At 46.4% G+C, this 21,519-nt stretch overlaps 2 protein-coding genes across 2 annotated transcripts in view; both read right to left on the bottom strand.

The window, feature by feature from the left end:
- The window catches only part of LOC134759826 (VPS10 domain-containing receptor SorCS3-like), a 174,249-nt gene extending 153,710 nt beyond the window's left edge, over positions 1-20,539 (bottom strand). The window contains exon 1 of the mRNA XM_063714748.1: positions 19,196-20,539. Coding sequence (XP_063570818.1) covers positions 19,196-19,822 — 627 coding nt within the window. The 5' untranslated portion in view covers positions 19,823-20,539. The remainder of the gene's footprint in view (positions 1-19,195) is intronic.
- The window catches only part of LOC100453345 (phospholipid-transporting ATPase IB), a 534,685-nt gene that overhangs the window by 255,538 nt on the left and 257,628 nt on the right, over positions 1-21,519 (bottom strand). The window lies entirely within an intron of this gene.

Here is a 21,519-nt window from a genome sequence, read left to right as displayed (position 1 = left end):
GCCCCTGTTCTGGGAAGAAAGAAGAGAAAATTGTTAGAGATGGGACAGGAGAAGGCAGAAGAGGGGAATAAACTAGAAATCCCCATATTTGCTCAGATGCTGAAGAAGAGAATTTAATTGTGTGAAGAACAGAGCAAGAGGAAGTCACTGTTTAAGTGGTTCTTCATTAATATGCACTGAGTTGTAGCAGTAAAAATGATTCTAATGGCAAATTTCATGTCATATGTATTTTAAATAAATAAATAAAATTTAAAAAGGAAAAAAAAGGTACAGAGCAAAGCTCTCCCCAATTGCCCCTCCGCTTAAACCAAGAAAAATCCATCACTGTAAGTACTTGACCAACACAGAGAGAAGAGCCAGTCTTTGGCCAGAGCCCATGGCTCTCATCTCATGGGAGCTTTTTGAGGCTCAGGCATGAGTCAGACAGGAAATAGGCGTCTCTGGACCAGAAAGATGTCTGGACTGGCCTACCTCTCCCTGATGCCAGCCCTAAAAATTGGAAAAATTAGGCAAACAGCACAGGCTCTGATTTCAAGAGTCACCATCCCTAAAACGCCTTCCCAAACCATCCCCAACTCATTCACCATTAGGATATCAGATTTAAAATGTGAAGTGCTCAGAAAAAAAAGTGAAGACACAAAGGACCAGTATTAGACCATTTTCCCTAGGTCAGAAGGAAAGTGGAGGGTGCTGGGTAGAGGGGAGAGTGAGGGCCACAGGAGCTTGCTTCCCTTCATCCCTTGCTCTTATTTTATTTCAGGTAAAGGCTGACCCAGCCCCCATACCTGAGAAGGGACTCAGACTCTGGGGTGTTTCCTGTTTTCTTCTGTTCCTAGAAGTTCCTCCTCTACCTAAATGTTAACCCATAGGTGGTCATGCTTTACTTGCTGTAAGTTCACTAGAAACAATAGGTCCTACCCAGCTCACAGATCGGCAGCACGCACAGTTACATGCAGGATAATAAACTCTCAGTTAAAAAATTGAAACCCACTTTTCAGGAAGCCACCTTAGTAACTTAAAATAAGAAGCAGAGCCACCTAAGACACAGCAATGTGCAGCTATAGATGCAGGTGCTTTGATTTGTCTCATTTTTAGAGTCACCTGCCGTTCTTTGAAGACGCACATCTCCACCCTCCTATCATCCTCAGCTCCTTTAAAGGAAATTTAAATCAGGCTGGAGCTGCTGCTGTCTGAGAAAAAAAGAGAAAGGAAGGGCTATTACTAAGTCCCAGCTCATCCTCTGGCCAGTGCAGGAGTGTCCCCCACTGTGCAGGCATCTCTGCAGGAGCCTTTCACATAGTCCTCCCTCCCCCATCCTGGGGAAGGGAACCAGCAATGTTGGAGGGTGCAGCTTCCTCTCCTCTTAAAAAACACACACCCTCACAGGGGGGTGAAAGAATGGCTGGCAGAAGGCAGACCAGCTGTGAGGGAGATCAAGCTAATCTCCAGGACCTCTTATCTAACAATAACCATTTCCTACTCATTTTAGAGTATCTTCTACCACAGGACAGGCACCTTGGCAAGCACTTTAAACTCACTAAATCCTCACAAAGACCAGGCAAAATGGGATTATATCCTGATTTTATAAAGGAGAGAAGTAGGTCTCAGAAAAGTACCTTGCCCAGGTCACAGCTACCTAGTCAGGGGTGGAGCTAAGATTCAAGACCAGGTCCTTCCGACCCAAGCACTACTCTTCCACCTAAAGGGATCCCAAACCTGATATCTCCCCACTAGTCATCTATTTATTTATTCTTCCCAAGGCTACATTCTGGGGGGAAATTCTCTGGACTAATGGAATACTAATGGGCATCAGAGTGTTACAGAAAGAGCACTGGACTAAAAGTCAGAGAACTGGACATTGATGCGGGTGTTTCTACTATCTGGATGAATTTGGGCACTATACAATCTCTCTTGCCCACATTTTCTACGTCAGAAAAAAGATGTAGTTAGGTCATTATGTGTTCTTTCCAGCTCTAAATATTGTCTCTGAATTATTTATATTTTAAGAGGACCTCAGAGGGAACAACGTTCAACATGAAAAATGGTCCTCTAATTGTGAAGATTCTGGAAAGGAAAAAATAAAATCAAGAAAAAAGTCCTCCTTGCTCCCCTTCAAAATCACAACATGAGTATGAGCAACTTCTTCCACAATTTAATTACAATGATATTTCCTTAAAAATATCTGTACATTTATAGTTTATAATGCCCTTTCAAAACATGATTTCATTTTGATCCTTGCAACTATTAAACAGATGAGGAAACTTAAGTCTCAGATGTTGACTGACTTACACCATTTCATAAAGCTGGCAGATATTCATGTGAAGTCTAGTCCTGCAATTTCAATTTAGCCACAACCAAAAAACAAACAAACAACAACAACAAAAAAAAGTGCTTATTTATAACCCTGCACTCCATCCAGAGTCCTATTGCAGCATGAGCCCACTCAGGTAACAACCTGTAAGCTATGACCATCATCATCATCATCATCATCATCATGCACAATAATCTCATTTGAGCACATAATAGACACTAAGTAATCACTGTCAAGGCAATTAAGAAAGGGGACTTGAGGTCAGGCGCTGTGGCTCACACCTGTAATCCCACCACTTTGGGAGGCCAAGGTGGGTGGATCACCTGAAGTCAGGAGTTCGAGACCACCATGGCCAACATAATGAAATGTTGCCTATACTAAAAATACAAATACAAACTGAGCCAAGTGAGCCAAGATCATGCCATTGCATACTCCAGCCTGAGCAACAAGAGTGAACTCCATCTCAAAATAAAAAAGGAGACTTGTGCTGTTTCATCACACATGCCTAAACACCTACCAATTTCATCTACAGGTAGGACCAGCTCTGCTTAGAAGCATGAAGACAAAATACTCATGTGCATACATGTGACCTCTCTGCTATTTTTCTCTCCTCATCTCAGCTCCTGAAAAAAACACACGGATGAGCCCTTTCTCCCCAGACATGATTCTTTCAGCATCCCTCAATCTGCCACTGCAAACCGGTTTGGAAGAAGCATATATTCAGTTAGCATGTGACAACAGTGTTTCATACAATATAATTAACACTGCCCTACCCCATTTCTTTAAAAATTAGTAAGTGCACAAGAAACAAAACACAAAACAAAACCAGAAGGGAGAAAGGCAATTTTAAAATGAATTCGACTGCAGAATCTTATGTTCCTGTAGGCATAGTAGATATTAATAATTCAACAAAATATTACAGTAATTACTATACTTTGCAAAATCACCACAGTGCCCTTTAGCACAACTCCTACCAATCTCCCTGCAACTTCCATTAACAAATAAAGTACAATTCCCTATATTAAATTTGTTGTTTAAAAGCTCAATATTTTATCAGAACTAATATATTTTAAATAATCAGTCAAAACCAAGAAAATCCCTGGCCCTGTATTTCTCACCCCTTCAAGTGAAATTCCATCTTCACAGTTAGAGCTAAAATTGATTTCAACTCCAACAAGAATACACTAAATGTTAGGGTCTGAAGGCCCCTATTGAGGGAACTGAGGATTACTCAGCTCTCAGGCTCTGCTGGAATCTGATTAGCCTGCCAGAAGGAGAGTGAGAAGGAAAAAGAGTAGACAATTAATTCTTTCAGACTATAAATCTGGCCTACCGCATTCAGCTCCAGAAAAAGAAACCATGAATTGTAAAGAGAGGCAAGGGGCAGGCAACCACCAAAAAAACACTCCTAAGTCCATCCCTGAGCATGTATGTAGCAGGCTAATGATCTCGAAATATAGGTGAACCTCACTTTATACTATAATTATGTTCCCACAAATTTGCTACATCCAATCTCTCAAGTTCTATTGATTTTACCTGCTGCAAAAATGCTGCAAAATAAACCACCTAAATCTCAATCACTTATTCTCACAACAATCAATCACTTTATTCTCAGAAATATTCAGGGCAGCTTGGGGTTGGCTGATCATAACTGGGCTCAGCTAGGTGGTTCTAGCTGGGCTGGGCTGGTCTAGCGTGGGCTTGGCTGGGAATGGCTATGTACTAGTTGTCTCTCATCCTCTTCCTGAGACCAATAGGCTATGTTTTTCTCATGGCCACCCCAAAGGCACAAGAAAACAGGTAGAAACACACATCCTTCTTGATAACTGAGCTTAGAACTGGCACACTATCACTTCCAACTCTCTATTGGCCAAGCAAGTCACAAGGCCAAACCAAAAGTTAGAAGATGGGGAAGAAGGTCCCATTCAGAGAAAGGGCACTGCAAAGGTCCCATACAAAGGGAGTTATAAAGAGAAATTAAGAACAGGAGCTAACGACACAATCAACTACATCTGCCAAATATTTCTTCAGTGGACTCCTTCTTATCTACCCCCACTGCCACCATCCAAGCCATCATCCTCTTCAGCTACATCCTCTTAGCATTCATCCTTTTTTCCCTTTAACCCACAGGGTGATCAGAGTGATTTTTTAATATACATTTAATTTTATCATTTTATCACTCTCCTACTATAAAACTTTTCATGGCTCACCTCTTTTTTTTCTTTTTCTTTTTTTTTTTTTTTTTGACAAGGTCTCACTCTGTCATCCAGGTTAGAGTGCAGTGGCATGATCACAGCTCACTGCAGCCTCAATCTCCTGGGCTCAAGTGATCCTCCCACCTCAGCCTCAGCCACCTGAGTAGCTGGGACCACAGGTGCATGCCACCATGCCCAGCTAATTTTGTTTGTGTGTGTATTTTTTGTAGAGACGGAGTTTCTCCATGTTGCCTTTCAAACTCCTGGGCTCAGGGGATCTGCCTTCCTCAGCCTCCCAAAGTGCTAGAATTGCACGCATAAGCCACCAAGACAGGCCATCCCTTTGCTGTTGGGATAAAGAACTAAACCCTTGCTTAGTCCTGCCCATGCCTGCCTGTCTAGCTTCATCTCATCTCTCACCATCCCCCAGCCTCTCTGCTCCAGCCACACTGTCCTTCCTTTCCACTTGCTCCTCCCTGCCACAGAAGCCCTATGCCCAGAACACTATGCCCTCTCCTCTGCACCTAATCCACCCCACACATCTTTGCAATCTCCACTCATCTGCATCTCCCTCTCTGCCCTTCCTAAGTTAAATGTCCCTAGTGTTGTCATGTACTGCTCACCATTACAGACTCAGAATCCAGCAGCACCTGGCACATAGAGGGGACTCCACAAATATATATTGAATACTGATGTGTTAGTCCATTCTCACATTGCTATAAAGAAATACCTAGGACAGTGTATTTTATATTTAATAAAAGAAGTTTAATTGGCTCATGGTTCTGCAGGCTGTACAGGAAACACATTGGCTTCTGCTTCTGGGGAGACCTCAGGAAACTTCCAATCATGGCAGAAGGCAAAGGGGGAGCAGATGTCTTACACGGCAGGAGCAGGAGCAAGGCGGGGTGGGGGCAGGAGGCACGGCACACTTTTAACCAACCAGATCTTATGAGAACTCACTCACTGTCACAAGGACAGTACCAAGAGGATGGTGCTAAACCACTCATGAGAAATCTGTCTCCACAATCCCATCACCTCCCACCATGCCTCACCTCCAACAATGGGGATTACAATTTAACATGAGATTTGGGCAAGAACACAGTTCCAAACCATATTAATTGGCTATTGCTGTGGTTTTTAAAAATGATTTTAAATTTTTTTAAATAAAAAGAAACCAAATATCACATGTCCTCACTTACAAGTGGGAGCTAAATGATGAGAACTCATGAACACAAAGGAAGGAACAACAGACACTGGGGGCTATTTGAGAGTGGAGGATGGCAGCAGCAGAAAAAATAACTATTGAGTACTAGGCTTAAATACCTGAGTGACAAAATAATCTGTACAACAAGTCCCCATGAAATGAGTTTACCTACATAACAAACCTTCACATGTACCCCCGAAGCTAAAATTAAATAAATAAAACTACTCCTTTTTTTTTTTTTTTTGAGACAGAGCTCTGTTAACCAAGCTGGAGTGCAGTGATGTGATCTCTGCTCACTGCAACCTCTGCCTCCCCGGTTCAAGTGATTCTCCTGCCTCAGCCTCCCAAGTAGCTGGGACTACAGGTGTGTGCCACCACACCTGGCTAATTTTTGAATTTTTACTAGAGACAAGGTTCCACCATGTTGGTCAGGCTGGTCTCAAACTCCCAACCTCAGGTAATCTGCCTGCCTCGGTCTCCCAAAGTGCTGGGATTACAGGCATGAGCCACCGCACCCTGCCTAAAACTACTTCTTTTGGTTGAGTTTTACATTGAAGGTATTTGTATAATGAGTGTCAATAGCAAATGGTTCTGCAGAGCGTTTAATCCCCCACCTTATACTACCGATTTTGTGTAAATCCAGTTTTAATGCATCAGGCTTCCTCAAGGGTTGCACATCACTAATTTGAACAAAGTCACAGGTATCTGATGTTATGTACCTCCTTTTCCCACCTTCATCAGTCCATGAGTAGAAGGGGAGACACATATAATGCCAAATAGCACATGATACAAAATCATCAAGTAACCTAAGTACTTCCCAAATCCAAGAAAAACTTTTTTTGACCCTAGATTTCTATGTCCAGAGGAACCACCATGCCAATGTGAGAGCAAAACAAAATTTTAGACATGCCAAGAATCTTTTTAAAAAGTGGATCTCCTGATCATCAGAGAAATGCAAATCAAAACTACAATAACATATCATCTCACCCCAGTTATAATGGCTTATATCCAAAAGACAGGCAATAACAAATGCTGGTGAGGACATGGAGAAAAGGGAACCCTTGTACACTGTTGGTGGGAATGTAAATTAGTGCAACTACTATGGAGAACAGTTTGGAGGTTTCTCAAAAAACTAAAAATAGAGCTATCATACAATCCAGCAATCCCACTGCTGGGTATATACTCAAAGAAAGGAAATCAATATATCAAAGAGATATCTGCACTCCCATGTTTGCTGCAGTACTATTCACAATAGCCAAGATTTGGAAGCAACCTAACTGTCCATCAACAGATGAATGGATAAAGAAAATGTGGTACATATACACAATGGAGTACTATTCAGCCATAAAAACGAATGAGATTCAGTCATTTGCAAAAACATGGATGGAAGTAGAGGTCATTATGTTAAGTGAAATAAGCCAGGCACCAAAAGACACACATGGCAGGTTCTCACTTATTTGTGGGATCTAAAAATGAAAACAACTGAACCCATGGGCATAGAGTAAAAGAATGATTACCAGAGGCAGGAAGGGTAGTGGGGGAGAGGGGGAGGTGGGGATTATTAATGGGTACAAAAAGTAAGATGAATGAATAACGCCTAGTATTTGAAAGCACAAAAGGGTGACTAGGGTCAATAATAATTTTAATTGTACATTTTAAAATAACTAAAAGAGTATAATCTGGATTATTTGTAACACAAATGATAAGTGCTTGAATGGATAGATATCCCATCTTCCATGATGTGATTATTATGCAATGCATATCTGTACCAAAACATCTCATGTACCCCATAAATATATACACCTACTATGCACCCACAAAAAATTTTTTAAATTAAAAATTTTTAAAGCATTAATATCTCCCAAGCACTGGGTGATCATATGATTCATCATCTAAGCCTGGATCTTTTGAGAGTCAAAATACATCTATTCATATTCTATCAGGACAAGAGGTATAAACCAAGACATTCCCATGCATTCTCTGAGAAAGATTACTTGAGGATATGCCACAGAAAAATGAAAAGCAGCCCACAACAGAGGAATGGGATCCAAAAAACAGAGGCACTAATCCAAGAGTAAAATAAATAGAAATCTCAAGATGACAGAAGGGAAACAGGCCTAGAAAGAAAGAAATCAGTACAAATTAGAATATCTAATAATAATACAACTAAAAAGTTGGAATATCATAGTACTATGGTGAAATAGCATATTCTTTATCTTCCTATAAAAAAAAATAAAACAAGTAGAAACACATGGTAAAACAGAGTTCTCTACAAGAAATTTACACACCACACTGACATAGCAGAATTCTGAACAATTGCTAGAACAACAGGTAATCTATTTGACCTCAAAGCTCAGAACATTCCTTGTCAAGTGACCCAGGTTTGGTGATAGAGTACGACATCTATTTCTTATTGTGCTAGTAGATTTTGTTGCAGATAATAAAAACAACCAGAATTTTTTAATAATTTCATTAATTTTCATTCACTGTGGTCTTATGTTCAAGTTATTTCCTAAGCATGCTCCAATTAGCACGTCTTATGCTATCTCACACTGTTCTCTGCAATAGCTGTCCAATATATGTTTACCACACACAAAATTGTAAGTTTTCTTGGGTGTCTAGTCTGCATCACATAGATTTTTTTGCACATGCTGCCTCACTAGGCATATACTAGGTGCTCTCTAAACACTTCACATGATCTGAAAAGAGTAAGGCACAGCAATCAATACAGGTCATGACCTGGGGCAAATGTTCTGTTAAAACATCCAAATTACCCTCCCATCTGAGAATTTTATTATATCAGACGTGCCTTGAAATAAATTGCACATCATGCCTGGAATAAGAATCTTGGGTTTACTACCATGGTATGCGTGTTAATGGAAGTGTTCATTTGTACTGAGAGAAGGCAGAAGAAGGCAAGAGCTGCACCTGGTCTCAAATCTGTTGTCAAAGGGTCTCTAGCTCCTTAAGGAATAAAGGAGAGGTGAGGTAAACTAACAACTTGAGTTCATATCACCCCCTATTCTTTTCAAAATGCTTCCATGTGCACCATCTCATTTTTTAACTGTGACATAAAGGGAGCAAATAGGATTATGCCCATTTCACCCACCAAGAAATGACTGACCTAATACCACATCTACTTTGTGGTGAGATGGGCTGCACCAATTTTTGCAACTTTTTCATTTTACAGGTGAGGAAACTGAATCCCAGAAAATTCAAATAACTTAACTGGCATCATACTAAGCAAACAAATTATTGAATGAATGAGTGAAAGAATGAATGAAAATACATGTGCTTGAAGTAAGACCAAATCTAGGCATGCTTGAAAGAAGCATTTTCCATTTTTTAAAATCATACTTGCAGGCTCTCTCCTTACTAATAATGCACCCATTTAAAACACAAACACACACATTTAAAATATATTTAAAACTGGGGTTTAATCCCACGGGGAGCTCTGGGAAACCATGAAAGAAACATGTCTCAGAGTTAGCCAACCCCAGTGGTCAAGGGGGCTGGATATTTATCCATCAACTCCTACCAGTCATTGGTAGTGGCTGCTCCCTGCACCCTCACAGGCACTAATTCCTTGACTCTTCCAGCCTGTAGCTTGTGTGATCAAAGCAAGCTACAGTGGCCAGGGAAAGCTGGTCCCTGGTGCTGGTGGTTGGAAATCAAGCCAGCATGCAGAGCAAAGGAACATCCCGGGAATGCGGATAGAGTACCAACAGATCTCCAAATAAGAATTAACATTCTTTTTTTTTGAGACGGAGTCTCACTCTGTCACCCAGGCTGGGGAATGCAGTGGCACCATCTTGGCTCACTGCAACCCCTGCCTCCTGAGTTCAAGAGATTCTCCAGCCTCAGCCTCCCGTGTAGCTGGGATTAAAGGCATGTGCCACCAGCTAATTTTTGTATTTTTTTTTTTAGTAGAGCCCAGAGGTTTCACTGTGTTGGCCAGGCTGGTCTCGAACTCCTGACCTCAAGTGATCTGCCCGCCTCAGCCTCCCAAAGTACTGGAATTACAAAAATTAACATTCTTATGTTAAAATAGCCTATTATGCTAGGCCCTTTATAGGCATCATCTCTAAGATTCACAACAATCCTGCAAGTCCAGTATTATCATCATTTTACAGGCAGTGAAACTAAGGCTTAGAGACTTGTTCAAGGTTGCTGTGGCTTAGGGACCTTCTCATGACAGAAAAGACGCTTTAGAGTTTTGAGAAATCTTTCAAACAAAAGTTTGCTTTCAAGCATGAATAACACTGAAAGCAACACAGTGAGATAAGCAACTCTTTCACCAGTAAGGATACCCTCCTCTTCCACCACCACTCTGGAAAACAAGTTTCTCTGTGTCACCAGCTTCATTGTCTCAGAACTCTTATTGTAGACAAGTTCCCCCACTATGTGTAATCACATTCAGATATGGCAGCTTGAGCTATTTTTCTAGTCTTGAAAATGTTCAACTCAGTAATTGTTCTTCATCTCCCACTGAGAACAGATTTTTAAAAGAAAAAGTTTATTTCTTATGCAGCAGTGTAATCTTTAACCTGATTCTAACCATCTGAATGAGAAACTGCCTACCTCACCATAGATGTCAAAAAGGCTTTTGGGAGGATGTCAGGCATGTGGGACCTGAGAGCCTGTGAGAGACAACTGCAATGTCCCAGGGTGCAGACCCCAGGCCAGCAACAGCAGGCCAGACACTACTCCATCCCCAAGACACCTGTTCTTTACCCAGGCACTTTTAAGTATTTAAGCAAGTATTTATTCTGTTCAACTCAATAAGCACATATTGACTAACCACCAGAAACAAGAGAGCAAGGAAGGAAATACAGAAGAGATGTGAGAACCCAGCCTAAGCATCACTTCCAGCTGAATCTATTTGTAGAGTGTTAGTTCAGTCATTAATGGTCTGAGTATCTAACTGCTGAATGAACGTGTTTGTATCTACTCCCCTTTTTTTCTGTAGGAAGAGGCTGAATGATCAGCCCCCAAGGATTGAAAACTGTCCTGCTGCCAAATGACTATTCATCTATGGATCATCATACAACCCCTACACAATTCACTTACAGGCTACTTTTCATCTTCCCTCCTTCAGAACAATTCCTGGTACAGCATTGTCTTGTTATTTCATCCTATTTATTTTCACTTCTTTCCCAGGGCAACACTCCCTCTAGTGTCTACGTAGGGCTCTCAGGTTCCAGTCTTGGTACATAGGGTGAAGGCAAAAAGGGAACTCAAGCCTACAACTCTATGGGTATAGATCACCACAAAGTAGTGGATTGTACCAGTGTGATAATTCTGGGGAACAGGCTGCAGATATTCTACAGATAGCTCCAATCCATGTGATATGCCCATTTCACAGCAGGCACAAATACAGAAGAGGAGAGGAAAAATGTAACATTGAGGTCTAGGCCATGACTTTGGCATAGATGAGTTTTTGGCACAATGGGATCTGCTTGTCAACCAGCCCCAGCAACCCAGTGTTCTCCAATGTTCTAGAAGCTACACACTTTACTCACTTCCCTCAAGAAGTCTCCCTTGATTAGCTGTGAGTTGTATCATGGATGCCCAATCTGAGAGAAGCTACTCTTCATCTTTCTGGATCCCTTAACTCTCCATGCAATAAAAGCCCTGTAATAATGTTAAACTTATTCATAGCTTATTAGTGTAATCATCTAACGAATATGATTCTGTTTCTATTACAAATTCTGAGTATGAATTTCAAGAATACAGGTCCCCAGTTATTCAATTCTAGATCCTTTTCAACATCTACTTTAGCATGACATAAAAGGTAGACATGGCAAAAACTCATTGACTGGGGACATGAACTATGGGAGGTGGTTGAAATGAGCATCTTGATGAGAACTGGGTTCTAGCCAAGGCCTTGCCATCAGCTCACTGGGAAACTTTGAGCAAGTGCCTCCTTCCTCTGCTTCAACATTTCCATCTGAAAATTAAGGGAAGGCCCCTTCCAGATATAAAAATAATAACTAAACTAAAGTATCTTGAGTGCTTGCTACAAATGGGTCAGGCACTTCTTTTAAGCGCTCTGCCCTGTACAGTCTCACTTAATTCTTACAACAGCCCAAGGTAGAGATACTATATCATCACCCCCTTTTTTCAGATGAAGAAACAGCAGAGAGGGTAACAACTTGCCCAATGTCACACAGCTATTAAGAAACAGAGGCAGGACTTGAACCCAGGCACCTGGCTGCAAAATCCATGATCTTATTTAGTATGTGGCCTGTTTCAGGTTCCCAGTCTATCTGTTCTCAACAAATCCGGAAGAGGATTGCATTCATGATGAAATCTCTCCACAAATACGAATTCACACAAGTTGTACCATACACCCATACTAAATAATCCCACAACCCAATAGAATCCTTGATTATCCTACATAGCTTTATTTCCAGTTTTTCCCCTAATTAGGTTTTTTCTCTCTCCAATGCATGCCAAGTAACAGTCCCCTACCTAGCCAAGGGCACAGTTTTACTGACCAAGAACCCTGCTGGCCCCACTCTGCTGCAGGTCCCTCTCATCTCAACCAAGCAGGGATGGCTTCCTCTGATTCCCTGCATGCACTCAATAGCAGAAAACAATCTGTGCAATCCTGAGGTTCTTAGACTCCATTATTTTTTCCAAATTTACTATAGAACATTTATTAGTGTACTATAAACAACAGTATTTCCATAAATAATTAAATCCAAACTACACTGATCAAAATAAATGAGCAAAATATTCCTGGTTGTGATGTAACCAGGCTTGATTCACTCACTAACTCAAATAACAAGGTGACTCACAAGAGGCCCCCATTAACAATGGTTAGTAAGATACAGCTTGTCCAACATTAACTAGCTTGTTATTCATTGTCTGCAGCCACCGCGGTGGATGGGCAGGGTGACTATAGAGCATGGCCCCAGAACAGAAGGAAAGAATCTATTCCTAAATCTCTCTGACTAGCCTCATATGATACCCATCCTGGGGCCTCAGTCTACCCTACCTATAAAATGGGCACCTCACCAGAGTGAAAACACACAAATCCTCTTAGAAGGAAAATGCTCTATTAACCTGAGAAGAAAGGAGAAAAATGGGTGGGAAGAGGGGATGGCTCTTCCAAGAGAAAAAACATAAGCAGGGTCCAAGGTCGGCTGCCACGTTTCTGTCTGAGCCTCATATCCTCATCTCTATCATGAGTGATTTGATGAAGACAATTCCCAAGTGCACTTCCAGCCTTGACATTCTGCAAGTCTCAAATTCCTGTAGTATGTCCCACAGGGATCCTCTCTTCTGTGAGCTCATAGCCTGAAACGATCACTTGACAATTAACCACATATCACCCCATGGCATCTGTCGTCTTGTCATGTGTTATTTAACTTTACAGAAGAGCAGTCTCACATCCAAAGCATGTCAGCACGACTACGAGGCAAATGCTGTCTCATCCTTCTTTGTCTCCTCTCCATCACACTTCTACCAACCCCACAGTTTCTAGGAGAATGCCACATACATAGGAAACACTCAGAAAATGGATGAATGTCTTATGGGGGTGTCCATCTGATCTTTGAAGTGCATGAGAAGCCAGGATTGTTAACTAGTCCTTATTTCTATCCTCTTACTAAGTAGCATAGAGATCCCTCTGAATCTTATGGTAACATTCATACATTAAATAATACACCAGTTGTCTAAACTCAGTGTTATTAAGAGACAGTGTTAACCTGCTACTTATCTTAGGGCAAAATGATCTTCTTTCCTCTCCTCTTACCCTGCAGCTAAGGCACGGTCCAACTCCCCAGGTGAGTTCAGTATTACTGAGCTATGTACTACCCTACGGCACATGCTGCCAGGCATGGATGAGAAGAACAGAACTCACACTTGATGGTGATTGGAGGGAGGGGGTGCTGTTTTAATTATTTCAGCTCTTACCCTCAAAACACTCACCAAATAATATAAGACTAAAGTAAGTACTAAACTAAATATGACCAAATGTGTGGTGCATTCTGCAAATTCTATAAACAAGTAGGGGAAAAGAGAAATAAATGCTTCCAAGGAAAGTTTCACAGAGCCACTGAGTCTGAATGTTGAACTGAGCTATGAATAACAGGTGCCCTTTCATCAAGAAAGAAGGGTACCCCAAGTGGAACAGACCTCAAGGTGCTTGGGACAATGAAGGCGCTGCCCCGGCCAGAATGCAGGACTCAATCAGGGAAGAGTCAAATCCAAAGTTGGAGAAGTAGACCCGGGACATACATAGCCTTGAATGCCAGGCTAATGGACTCTGGATCTGAATTTAAGAAACCAAAGTTCCTCAAGCCAGAATGCAGACACACCAGATGAAACACTCCTGGCTACAGTAGCTGTCAAGTTCTGAAATCATTGCTATCCCAGGCAACAACAATTTCTAATTCCTTTATAGCTTCTGCTTGATGAGACTTGAGACTGTCTTTCATTCACTCAGTCAAACATTATCAAGTGCCAACCATGTGTAAGGCAAAGCTCCCTCATCTCCAGTGACTACCAACAAAGTCAGAGCCCTATCCAGAGCCTTTTCTCAGTTACCCACAACACCAGGAGAATAAACTTGGTTAGCCAAATTCGATCCATCCCACAGAGCCAGTTCTGCTTACCAGAACTGCCTAGTGATCCACTAGGCATTCACATTCTATATTTCCCACCTCCTCCTCCACAAGGCCTCTTTTCTCCTTCAAACTTACTGCAGAATCATCCTTTGACATTTTCTCCCTTTAAGGGAAGTATCTCAAACCAGCCAAGAGGCCAAAAAAGGCAGAAAGCAGGAAATCAACAGGTAGGTCAAGCCACAGGCCTTAAGTGACTTAGCCAATCTGTACCTAGCCTTGGATAAACCACTAGTCTCCAGCCAAATCTTTCTATCACAGAGTGTCTGCTTTGTCGCACCTCTCTGCTCCTTATGAGATGATTCAGGGCCCACAGATCATCCAGTTCCAGGATTCCTTCACTGACAATAGATTTACACAGTCCAAGGAAAAAGCAATTTTCCCTTCTGTCCACTGAGCCTTCCTGCCACTGAAGTCACCAACTCCCTTTCCCTTAAATCCAGCACCACTGGAGAAGCTGCTTCTGGGCATTCCTTCTTTGCCAGCTACAAAGCAAGTTCCAGCCACTGCATCTCTGTAATCACTAAATCAGACCTCCCAATTAAGGAGTCTGCAACTTCTGCTCACCTTGGAAATCACTGAAGGATCTGAGAAGGAAATCACACCCTGTAATCCAGCCATCAGAGAAATCACAGAGCAGATAAATAACCTGTGCCCAGCTCCTCCTCTCCCCACGGCCCCTCAGACCAACAATGACCAGGAGCAATTAGTGCTGTTATGTCCCCATGCATTTCCCAGCTACATCTCAAGTGAGATGGTTTCCCCATGTAATACTAATTGAAAACAATTTTTTTTTGCAAAACCCTGAAGAATGGCTTCTGTGGCAGGCTTCTTTATTAAGCCTCGAAAAAGGCAGAATGCATTAAGATATTGTGACACAGGAACTGTGAGCAGGGACGATGAAGACAAGGCAATCCAGCCAAAAGCTATTTGAAAAATCTGTTTGGGAGCCACAATTAGATGATCCAGTGAGTGAAATACAATTAATGTGATCAAATCTGTCACTATTTTGCACATTAGGAGTAAATATTTTAGAACACAGTCCAGCTGAATTAGTTAAGGGTAGGAAATCCTGCCTGGGATAATCTCTGTGTTACACCTACTGGTATGCTCAGGGCAGGGTGATCTGGGAGGGCCTAGAAATATCAGCATCTCCCCATTTCTCTTCACCAAGATGCAGTGTTGGGCACATTAATTGAGAACTACCTGGCAAGTATTCCAAGCAGACACACTGCAGGGGCAGCAGCCTGCAAACTGCTGCCACTTCGAGTGCGCTGCTGGAAGGAAATGAAGATCAATGTTAGGGCAGATGCAGTGTTTTCACCTCGGCACCAGGAATGGGGGGCCCCATGAAGGGTTAATCCAAGGAGGAGGGGGTGTGGAGAAGTGGACTGTGCCTTCACAACTTTCCACTCTCCAGAGCCATTTGCCAACTCACTGAGCAAGCAGGGAGGCTTCTTCTTTCATTTGAAGGAAAAGGACAGAATAATGTGTTTTTCTGTTTCCCTGTAAGCCACGGGGACTGGGCTCCCTCTGGGTGTTTGTGAAACACTCTCTAACCCATTAATCACCAGGATTCCAGCTGCAGGCAACTGGAGAGAAAAAATAGCAAATCGCTCCTCCAGAGTAAAGGCTCCAAGGCCAAGTCCACTCACTTTCCAGCCAGAACACCTGGCAGGCAACATGGTCAGAGGTGGTGCCCAGACCCCATGCCCTCCTGATTCCTTTGCCCAAAGCCAGTTGCACTCCTTCTCCTTTGCCTCCAAAGCCATCTCTTCTCAGTCCTGGGACCAAGGCAAATACCCACCCGAAGCCTTGGTCAAGGGTCTCCTCCTGTACCTTCAACCACCTGGGGCACACACTGGACCAATGGGGTGGGCTGAGGGCCCTTCTCCTTCATGTCCCACCCTGCATCTCTGACTGTAAACTCAGTCAGAATGGAGTTCAATTTTCAATTTCATAGGGTTACTGAAAACGCTCCCCAAAAGGGAACTCATATCAAGTAATCAGGTGCATCAGAGACACTTGGAAGAAGAGCAAGGAAACCCTCATTGTGTTAAAAATTAAACTGGTGGCCTCCTGAAGAAGGACATGTCTAATACTCCAGAAGCCAGAAGAAAAGATAAAATTCTCTTTCCATGTCAGAAGAGCCTGGAGCTAGGCCCCATGTTCTCTGTTTTATGGACATTTCCCTCCACTTTGAAACCAACGATGAAAGAATCTTCCCAAAGTGTTCTCATCCCCATCACTCTTCACCCTGTCTTATTTACAACACCTTCTTTTCCTGCCATCAGGAAAGGGGGACAGGAGAAAAACCAACTGGGTAAATGTTGCTGAAACTGGTTTCCCAGTGACTCTCCAGGAGATTTCCTTAAAGTCTCAAAGACAGGGCCATGTGAGTATGCCTCTCCATCTTCTTTACAGAGGCTCACAGACCTGATAATCAAGGATGTCTCTCTCGTATTGCCTACAAAATGTGGTCAGAAAAGACAGGTCCAGCCTAGGGGCTAAAGAGGCAGTTCTTCCCCAGATTGGAGAGAGAGGACAGTGTGTGGCCCTACATCCACCTGTGGTGCTCTTGCACGGGCAGTAAGGCTGGCCAAGAGCACAACCAATAAGTCCCTGTGGGCTGTTCATACATTGTCCAATCTCATTGCTGTCACCAAGGTCTCCAAGCCCAACTGCTCCAGTCCCCAAGCCCCTTTGGCCGTCATTTGACTGAAGAGTCATTTCCCCAGGGAGCACAGGCCAGACCTGCCCCTCACCTCTTCTGCTGCACAACTGCTTTGAAGATGAGCAAAGAAGGCCATGCACAGTTAACTGCTATTTGCAGGAAGCATTTTCTCTAAAGTCCCATCTTCAGAGGCTTTGTAAATACTCAAAAATAATCCTTAAAATAAAAGCAGAGACACAGAAAAACTCTTCAGGGAGGGTGAATTTATATTGTCCTAATGAGGCAGTAGTGAAGCCACAGATGTAAAGACATTACATCCTCCTCTTCCTAGGATATATTTACTTCCACACATCCTATCCATCCATCCATCCTCCTCACCAAGTAAGAACCCCAACACACACACACACACACACACACACACACCCTAATTATCAAACTAAAATGAAGTTGGGATTCACAACCCCTGCTGTCAGAGAATCAACCCTGAGGTCAGAGAATCTCCCCCCAGCACACACATATCCAAGTCCTCTTGGAAGGGACTTGAAGTCTTCAACCACCCAGCCCTGCAAAGGCACACATTGTCCACCCCTCTCGCCAGAGCTGTCAGCCCGAGGCTATGGGGGTCTTCATCCAAGGCAGATGAAGCCCGCCATCGCGCTGCTGCGAAGCTGGTCTTCACTGGTCCTTCAAGCCCAGCATGGGCTACCCAGGCTGGGCTGCCCGAGCTGTGCATCATTAGAAACCAAGAAATCTGCACTTTGGTATTGCTTATGTGCTACCTTCTGTGGACCCCTCGCTTTCCTCTTATTAGATACCCAATCCTGGACATCCCAGGCTCTGTTAAAATAAGGCAAAAATTTCCCAGAGAAATTTTGTCAAACACCGGTCATGAAGAGAAATACAAAACGGCAGGGAGTTGCGGGGTGAGTTCCTATCAAATCAATTCCCCAAGGCTGCTTGTACAGACACCCGTCATCCTCCGCCTGGAGCGTGCACCCTACCCAACGCCAGGTTCTGATCCGAACCATGGAGCCAGAGAAGAGGAAAAGATTTTCCAAATCTGGCTCAGGTAGGGACCGGGGGAAGGAGGGAAGTGGGGGAGATGGTGGAAACCTGTCCCCCGCCTTTTCTTTGCTTGGCTGCACAGCGCTGGGTGCAGGCGAGGTAGGGGGAGCCCCTCCGGGCACGCGCTGCGGGCCGCTGCTGCTGCCAGGCAGGCGCGATGCTCAGTCGGGCGCCCAGTCCGGAACGCCGGAGTCTGCCAGACCGGGCTCAACGACGCCACCTCTCGGTACATCCTTGTCCAGGAGAACCCGGTGGCGGGGAAAAGCGGGGGGAGAGGTGTGCAGGAAGCTCAGGCACCCAACTCCGCTCAGGGAGCCGTTTGTGGCGCAGGACGCAATGTTGAAGGCGAGAGTTTTCTGCTCAGCGACTTCCGTGTGCCTGTGCGTGCGTGAGGGCGAGCGGTGTGGCATGGGCGCTGGATGGGTGTGGAATTTCGCTTCACGCTTTAAACTTTTTTTTACGGCCTCTGCTACGGCTTTCCAGGGCCGCTCCCTGGACTTTGAAGGAGGAACCGGGGTTACCTGAAGGCCAAGGCTGGGGGCCGACTTGGCCGAGCCTCCCTCTTGGGCTGGAGGACTGCGCGCCTGGAGCGGAAAGCAGCGACCCCGAGGCGAGCAGGAGGCTGCGAGTTCGAATGGCCTTCCGGGTTCCCTTTCGCGTGACGGGAGCGGGGGAGGGGGGGTGGGGGTAGGGGGAGCCCGGGCAGTCGCAGGAATCGGTCTGTTCTGCGGCTTCCGCCCCAAGTCAGCCCTTTTTCTCATCCAAGAATTCAGGCACCCCGCAAAGAGGAAAACTGACCCTCCAAGCCAAGTATGGGAGAAAGCGAGCATAGATCCCTCCCCCACTCATCTTTAAGAAGCCCCTTCCTCCACTCCCCTCCCGGGGGCCCGAAGCCTAGGGTCTCCAGTAAATAAACGCACACAGCGTCTAACAACAAACTCCGTTAACCTGTTGGGGGCGTGGGGGGAATCGGACAAACCTGTTATCTCGAAAAGTCGAGTCGTCCCCCGCCTCGACCCCCGAGCAACTATCTGTCCCTCGCTCCCACCCGCCCCCCGCGATTCCCCTTCGGTGTCAGGAAACAGGTGGACCCGCCGCCGGGTGGGTACTCACGCTGCTGTTGTGTCCCGACCAGTGCACCATGGCTTGGTTGTGGGCCGAGTCGCCGGTCAGCGCGAAGGAGGTGCTGGGCAGCCGGAGGTCTTCAGTCGCCGACCCCCCAGCCCGCGGCGCCTTCACCTCCTCCCGGGAACCCTTAGCCAGGGGACGGCTTCCTCTGGAACCATCTGCCGGAGCAGTGGCCCAGGCGTCCCCGCGTTCCTGGGTGCTTGGGGGCTGCGCCCGGCGACTCCTCCTCGCGCCGCCAAGCTTGGCAGGAGCTGGGATGCCCCGGCCCCGCCGCTCGCCTGCCGGCGATGTCTCTCCGGCTTCAACCTGCATCTCACCGCCTCTGCCGCCGCCCTGCTGGGGCAGCAGCTCTGGTCCGGCCCGGCGCCCCAGCACGGCGGCTCTCCGCGCCGTCGCCAGCTCCTCCGGCCACTGGCTGGCCACTGCCCGCGGCGAGAGTGGAGACAACGCCGGTGGCCGGGAAGCCGGGGCCGCCGGGCGTCCGGGACCGCCTGTCGCGTCCCAAGTGATCTCGGCGCCTGCCAGGACCCACGTCGACAAGAGTAGGAGCCCCGTCCGGACAAGCGGCGTCCCCGGCCAGCCTGCGGGGCGCTCCGTGCGCGCCGCCTCCATCCCGCTGCGGCTACCGCGGCTCGGGCTGCCGAGTGTGTGGCGCCCGCCGAGGTGCGGGTCCGGCGCGGGGGGTGTGCGCGCGCCGGCGAGCGAGCGAGCGTGTGTAGGGGGAGTGGGGAGGGGGCGGCCGGGAAGGAGGTGGCTCCGGCTGGCGCGCCTCGCCGGTCCTCTCCAGTCTTCCCTCCTAGCTCCCGCTCGCCCGTTCTCTCGTCCAGAGGGTGATTCCAAACCCGAGGAAAATTAATAATTGCCCCTTCGGTGCTTTCTTTCTTAAAATCAGATTCCCCCCATTCCTCCCCACTGAGTTCCTCCAGAAATTTGGTAAAAAGGAGTAATCAAAGGTAATAAGAAAATCTTCTTAAAATATGAAAATCAAGCCGGATCCAGGAGGGGCCGGCAATAGACCCCAATCCCGAGTCTCTCCGAAATCCAGCCTCCAACGTGCTCCCGGCGAAGAGTTGGGAGCCGCTTCTGGACGCGTTTGGGGGTTTACTCTTCGGGCCTATTATGAGGGGCGGGAGATGGCGCGCGGGGAGGGTACAGGGGTCTCGGGGGAGAAGGAGGAGGAGTTGTGTGCTCAACGCCAACTGTTTGCGTTCTAGAGCCGAGGGGGAGCCAGGTGCCTCCGCGCGGGGAGGCTGCGCACGGAAGCCAAGCGCGGGATGCACCCGGGACTCTGCTCGCTGCTCCCCGGCCCGGCCGGCTCCCGGCCAAACCCCGCCACCCGAGGCCTGCGCCCCCGCGCGGGGGCGTGGGGAATGCGTGCGTGCGCGTGCGTGCGCGCAGGCAGGCGGGCGTGAGGCGAGGGGTTCGCAGGGGGCTGGCGGGCCGACCGGGCGCTGCCGCGTGGGGGCACCTGGCTGAGCCGGGCCGGGAGCGCGGCTGGATGTGAGGGGGCGCGCGGTTCCGTGCGTGCGCGTTTGCACGAGCATGTGTGCGTGTTAGTGTGAGCGATGGCAAGTGGGGCGGGGGCGGGAGGTGTGCGCTCGGCTTTTGGTAGCGCGCGGATCACGCACGGGCTGTGTTTGCATTTCCAGGAGCCTGCGAGTGGTCAAAGAGGCAATGCTGAGAACCAGGCAGGCCGCTCTCGGCAGCCCCCTCCTCTTGGCGCCCCGAGCACCCACGGCCCCCACTACTAGCGGTTAGAACCTGATAAAGCCTCCTAGGGGATGAGGGAAAAGAGGCGGAAGGCCCCGGTGGGATCGGGGACTTGCCAGATCTTCTCGGTTGAGGGATGCTCCTTGCCCGGACCTCCCGACCAGAGGTGGGGCGAGAGAGTAGTCGAGATGTCTGCTCTTCCAGGGAGGATCCGGACCTCATTTTGCTGCTAGGATTTTGAGGTCGTGCCCTCACTCTCCCCAGTCCGTTTCTGAACGGACTCAATTGTTTCAAAGTGTCGGCCGCCAGTTAAGAGGGTACTCGGGCGGGAGCCGCGTGGGCTTATCTGGTCCCCAATCCGCGACTGCAGGAGTGTAGCCTGCGCGCTTGCTGCAGCTGAGACCCTTCGTGACCGTAGGAAGACGAAGACTTTAGGTGGGCTGAAGGGAAGTGAGCTAAACCCAAAGACGACCTCCAGCTGCGGTTTACAGGCCCCAGGACATGTGGTGTAGCCCGCCGCCTCCGAGAAGCCCCTGGGATTTCTGGGGGTTGAAAAGTCTGAGACTAGAGGAGCTAGAGGAGGAGCTATTAAGAAAGGA

Source organism: Pongo abelii, chromosome 14 (assembly GCF_028885655.2).
Source record: "Pongo abelii isolate AG06213 chromosome 14, NHGRI_mPonAbe1-v2.0_pri, whole genome shotgun sequence".
In the NCBI taxonomy this organism is placed as follows: Eukaryota; Metazoa; Chordata; class Mammalia; order Primates; family Hominidae; genus Pongo; species Pongo abelii.
Note: the sequence above shows the minus strand (reverse complement) of the source record. Positions and strands in the feature narration are given on the sequence as shown.